This window comes from Piliocolobus tephrosceles, unplaced genomic scaffold (assembly GCF_002776525.5).
Source record: "Piliocolobus tephrosceles isolate RC106 unplaced genomic scaffold, ASM277652v3 unscaffolded_34327, whole genome shotgun sequence".
Lineage (NCBI taxonomy): Eukaryota > Metazoa > Chordata > Mammalia > Primates > Cercopithecidae > Piliocolobus > Piliocolobus tephrosceles.
In genome coordinates, this window is record NW_022318007.1 from 4461 (window position 1) to 9557 (window position 5097).

General features: G+C 50.6%; 1 protein-coding gene across 1 annotated transcript; it reads right to left on the reverse strand.

Moving 5' to 3' along the window:
• Positions 1–559: 559 nt before the first annotated feature.
• LOC113222758 (metallothionein-4) lies at positions 560–4824 on the reverse strand. The gene is made up of 3 exons (XM_026452381.1): positions 4794–4824; positions 1630–1695; positions 560–651 (listed from the first exon to the last, which is right to left on the reverse strand). Exons 1-3 carry the CDS (start codon positions 4822–4824, stop codon positions 560–562), a joined length of 189 nt encoding a protein of 62 aa, XP_026308166.1.
• Between the last annotated feature and the right edge of the window lie 273 nt (positions 4825–5097).

Here is a 5097-nt window from a genome sequence, read left to right on the forward strand (position 1 = left end):
TATTAATGAGCAGGTTACTTCTGTGAGCTTTTGAAGCTCAGTGCTTCTAGAGACTTCTGGGAGACAGCATAGAATGAGTCTCAGAGTTGTTCCTTTTGAGGGATAAAGATGCTGGGATATTTACCCACCAACCCACACTTGTCATTGGCGAAGGGCTGTTCCCAGGGACTTTAGCTCCTCAGTACTCCTGGCCTGCCCTGTGCATGGGTCAAGCAAGCTTGTGCAGGAGGAGAAAGCCCCCAGGCAGAGTCGCAGGAGCTTGCAGTAGGCAGCCATCTGTCACAGGTACAGGTGGGTGGCGGTTACAGGATCTGCAACAGAAGCAGCCCTTTCGGTCCTGCTGGGTGAGGGTAAAACAATGCTCTGAGCCACCAGACAACCAAGAGAGTGAAAACTTTATTGCCCCAAGTACTTTACATGAATGTGACCAACACCACATTTGGGCAAATATATAAAAAGCACAACCTATTGTACAATTATTCCACCTTCTCGATTCATGCACTGTACAGACACTTCCCAGGTTTCTCTCCTAGGAAGAGGTGGGCACGATGGATGGGTTTCATGGGCAGCAGCTGCACTTGTCTGAGCCTCCTTTGCAGATGCAGCCCCTGGCACACTTGGCACAGCCCGGCGGGCAGCACGGACAGCAGCCTGAAAGAGTCAGGAGATGCGCAGATCTGCTATGGGTCAACACTCCCATCTCACCATGCCCCTCCCACCACTTAGAGGAAGTAGGAAAAGAGGGGTGTGTGCATGAGGTTTCAATCCACATTAGCAAAAATCCTGGGACAGAAAGTTGAGGGATGTTACAACTGGAAGGGATCCCAGGGGCCATCTAGAGTCCATCAGAAGCCCACAGAGGGGAGGTTTGCCAAGGTCATGAGACAGTGGCAAAGGCAAGACTAGAACCTAGGGCTCATGACTCCAGGCCAGTGCTCTATCCCTGTTACCACTCGGCAGAACAGAACCTCCCCTCAGTCTTTTTCCTGCTCCAAACACTATGGATGCCCTCATCCCTGGGTAGGCTGCAGCCATGGAGAGCTCTGCCATAGGTCTCTACACGGTTCTAATTTCAGATATCTCCCAAATGGGTAAAAGGCATCTAGACACCCTTCCCCCAAGCCCCAGTCCATCATGGCTGGAGGATTGAGGATGGGGATTGGACCTTTCTTTTCTTTCTTTCCTTCCTTCCTTCCTTCCTTCCTTCCTTCCTTCCTTCCTTCCTTCCTTCCTTCCTTCCTTCCTTCCTTCCTTCCTTCTTTCCTCCCTCCCTCCCTCCCTTCCTTTCTTTTTTGACTGATTTTCACTCTTGTCACCAAGGCTGGAGTGCAATGGCGTGATCTCCACTCACTACAATCTCTGCCTCCTGGGTTCAAGAAATTATCCTGCCTCAGCCACCCGAGTAGCTGGAATTACAGACACCCACCACCATGCCCAGCTAATTACTGTATTTTTAGTAGAGATGGGGTTTCACCATGTTTGTCTGGCTGGTCTCGAACTCCTGACTTCAGATGATGCACCCACCTCTGCCTCCCAAAGTGCTGGGATTACAGACGTGAGCCACTGCACCTGGCCTGGATGGGACTTTTCTAACCGCCAGCCCATGGTGCCCCCAGTCACCATACTCACTCTTCCGACACGTTTTACAGTTGCAGGTTGTGCATTTGCAGTTGTCTCCACACATGCAGTTTCCTCCTGGAAGAGAGGACAGCCACCACGAACGTGAGGATGGAGATGGAGTGGGGAACATAAGGCATGATGTCGATTGTCACAGTGGCAAGGCTTCTGGGCTGTCCTTGGGGACTGGCTGGACGAGAGGGTGACAAGGCTGCTGAGCATCACCCCAGTGTCAAGAACCGTGCAATAGTCCACAGTCACAGGCCATGGATGGGAACTAGCATGGCTGCATCAATCGTGCCTGGGATAATTGTAAAAATGCCGATTCCTGGGACCAACCCTTGAGATGTTCTGATTCATAAGTCTTGGTGGGGAAATGGAGTCCATATTTTTGAAAAGCAACTCAAATAATTCTTAAGTACAATGAGAACCAACAGACGAGACCAATGTTTCCAAGCCCAAGGTTCCTCTGAGAACTATCAAAGCCTTTCACACCCTCTTGGCTAGGCATACTGGCTCACGTCTGCAATCTCAGCACTTTGGGAGGCCAAGGGAGGTGAATCACATGAGGCCAGGAGTTTGAGACCAGCTTGGCCAACACGGAGAAATCCCATCTCTAAAAGAAAAAAAAAAATTAGCCAGGTGTGGTGGCACACACCTGTAATCTCAGCTACTAGGGAGGCTGAGACACGAGAATCTCTTGAACTTGGGAGATGGAGGTTGCAGTGAGCCGAGATCGTGCCACTGCACTCCAGCCTGGGTGATGGAGTGAGACTCTGTCTTAAAACAAACAAACAAACAAAAAAACCTTTTACACCCTCGTCACCTTCACAAGTCAAGATGAAAACCATGAATGGTTTAAGGAAGGTCAAGGAACGTCAGTGAACTCAAAACAAGAGCCACAGAGCCACACCTTGTTTTGTTTTTTCCTTTCCTTTCCCTTTCCCTCCCCTCTCCTCGCCTCCTCTTCCCTTTCTTTTTCTTTCTTTTCATCGTTCCTTCCTTCCTCCCTCCCTCTTTCCTTCCTCTCTTTCTTCCTCCCTCCCTTTCTTTTTTCTTTCTTTCTCTCTTTCTCTCGCTCTCTCTCTCCCCCCTATTCTTTCTCTTTCCTTCTTTCTTTCCTTTTTCCTTCTTTCTTTCTTCCTTTCTTTTGACAGGGTCTTGCTCTATCACCTAGGCTGGAGTGCCATGGTGGGAACACAGTTCACTGCAGCCTCAAGCTCCTGGGGTCGAGTGATCTCCCTGCCTCAGCTTCCTGAGTAGCTGGGACCACAGGCACACATCACCACACCTGGCTAATTTTTTAAATTTTTGTAGAAACAGGGCCTTAGTATATTGTCCAGGCTGGTCTCAAATTCCTTGGGCATAAGCGATCATCCTGCCTTGGCCTCCCAAAGTGCCACGATTACAGATGTGAGCCACCACCTTGGTTTTATACCATAATGACCATCTACACTTAAAAAAAATTATCCCATCTTTCATTGTGAGTTTCAAAATGCTGGAAGCTTCTGCCTCTTTTGCAAGTTTTTGGTACAGAGATGTCTAGTTAAAAGACAAGGGAGCCTTGTAAGACTTCATTTTCTTTCTTTCTCTCCCTTTCTTTCCTTCCTTCCTTCCTTCCTTCCTTCCTTCCTTCCTTCCTTCCTTCCTTCCTTCCTTCCTTCCTTCCTTCCTTCCTTCCTTCTTTCTTTCTTTCTTTCTTTCTTTCTTTCTTTCTTTCTTTCTTTCTTTCTTTTTGACGGAGTCTCGCTCTGTCACTCAGTCTGGAGTGCAGTGGCCGGATCTTAGCTCACTGCAAGCTCCGCCTCCCGGGTTCACACCATTCTCCTGCCTCAGCCTCCCGAGTAGCTGGGACTACAGGCGCCTGCCTCGTCGCCCGGCTAGTTTTTTTTTGTAATTTTTAGTAGAGACGGGGTTTCACCATGTTAGCCAGGATGGTCTCGATCTCCTGACCTCGTGATCCGCCCGTCTCTGCCTCCCAAAGTGCTGGGATTACAGGCTTGAGCCACCGCGCCCGGCCTCTTTCCTTCTTTCCTTCCTTCCTTCCTTCCTTTGTTTCTTTCTCTTTCTTCCTTCCTTCCTTCCTTTCCTTTCCCTTCCTTCCTTCCTTCCTTCCTTCCTTCCTTCCTTCCTTCCTTCCTTCCTTTCTTTCTTTCTTTTCTTTCTCTCTCTCTCTCTCCTTCCTTCCTTACTTCCCTCCCTCCCTCCCTCCCTTCCCCCCTTCCTTCCCTCCCTTCCCCCCTTCCTTCCCTCCCTCCCTCCTTCCTTCCTTCCTTCCTTTGGTCTTGCTCTATTACCCAGGCTGGAGAGCAGTGGTGCAATCCTAGTTCCCTGCAGCCTCGAACTCTTGGGCTCAAGCGATCCTTCCATCTGCGCCTCCTGAGTAGCTGGGACTGAGGTGCACACTACTACACCCAGGTAAGTTAAAAAAAGAATTTGTAGACATGGAGTCTCACTATGTTGCCCAGGCTGATATTGAACTCCTGGTCTCAAGTGATTCTCCTGCCTCAGCCTCAAATTGCTGGGACTACAGTCGTGACCCACAGCACCCAGACTTGTGAGACTTCTTTATACTATTTCCATGACTGTAAAAGCCCAGGATGGCTCTGAACCCTGATTTCTCTCCTTCTGACCAACACGCTCCTGTGGAATTAAGCAGCTTCAGTGACTCAAGAGTCCACATAAGTTAGGGGAGTCCACAACTCCCCTGACATCTGCAGGTGCTTAATGGTTTTAGCACTTTCATAGCAGCTCTGGGATGTGGTTGGCTGGGAATAAGGAACCTCAGTCTACAGATGAGGAAAGTGAGGACCAGAAAGAATAAGTGCCAGGGAGGCGATGGCAGCGATGGACCCAAACCAGGTTGCCAGGTTCTGGACCAGAGTTCTCCTCACTCTGGTGGGTGCCTTTAGGGGCCAATGCTAGAAAGACCAAAGTTTGCAGGTCCCCTGTCAGCCATTCCCTGAGCCAGGATATCAATTCTAGAAAATCAGGCTGGGAGCCAACAGAGAGTGGGAGCTGCCTCACGGGTGGCCAGTCCACCTATCAGCTCCCAGGATGAACTCCATTGGTGGCTCCTAATTGGAGGAAAGAGAAGTTTTCATCAGAGACCTGCAGACTCCCTGTAGGAAGCTGGTCCAAGGTTCCCAGACTGCAGGGAGGGCTTCCTTACTCACCAGACATGCAGACACATTCCCTGGGGTCCATGGTCCAGGTGTCCGAAAGGTTCCAGTGCTGTCACGGCTGGGGAAGGGAGGCTGCATGATCAGCAGCCAGAGGCTCCCCATTTATAGCCATGTGGGTGTAGTCTGCAGCTCACCCCACCTCTCCCTGGGGCCAGACGCCCTGCACACGGCCCAGTAAGGCACCTTGGGCTGGGAGTTGGGAAGAGTAGGCGGAGGGGGGCAGAGGAGAGACGGAGCAGTACAGTCATTTGGGTGGCTTTTCACCAGGGATGCAGGTGGCTGCACCCACCTCACC

What these genes read in the sequence shown, in the direction of transcription:
- LOC113222758 (XM_026452381.1), bottom strand. Translation starts at nt 4,824, where the DNA reads ATGGACCCCAGGGAATGTGTCTGCATGTCTG. An exon ending in GGAATGTGTCTGCATGTCTG is followed by an intron (nt 1,696 to 4,793) that starts GTGAGTAAGGAA and finishes CCTCTCTTCCAG; the next exon opens with GAGGAAACTGCATGTGTGGA. An exon ending in CTGTAAAACGTGTCGGAAGA is followed by an intron (nt 652 to 1,629) that starts GTGAGTATGGTG and finishes TGACTCTTTCAG; the next exon opens with GCTGCTGTCCGTGCTGCCCG.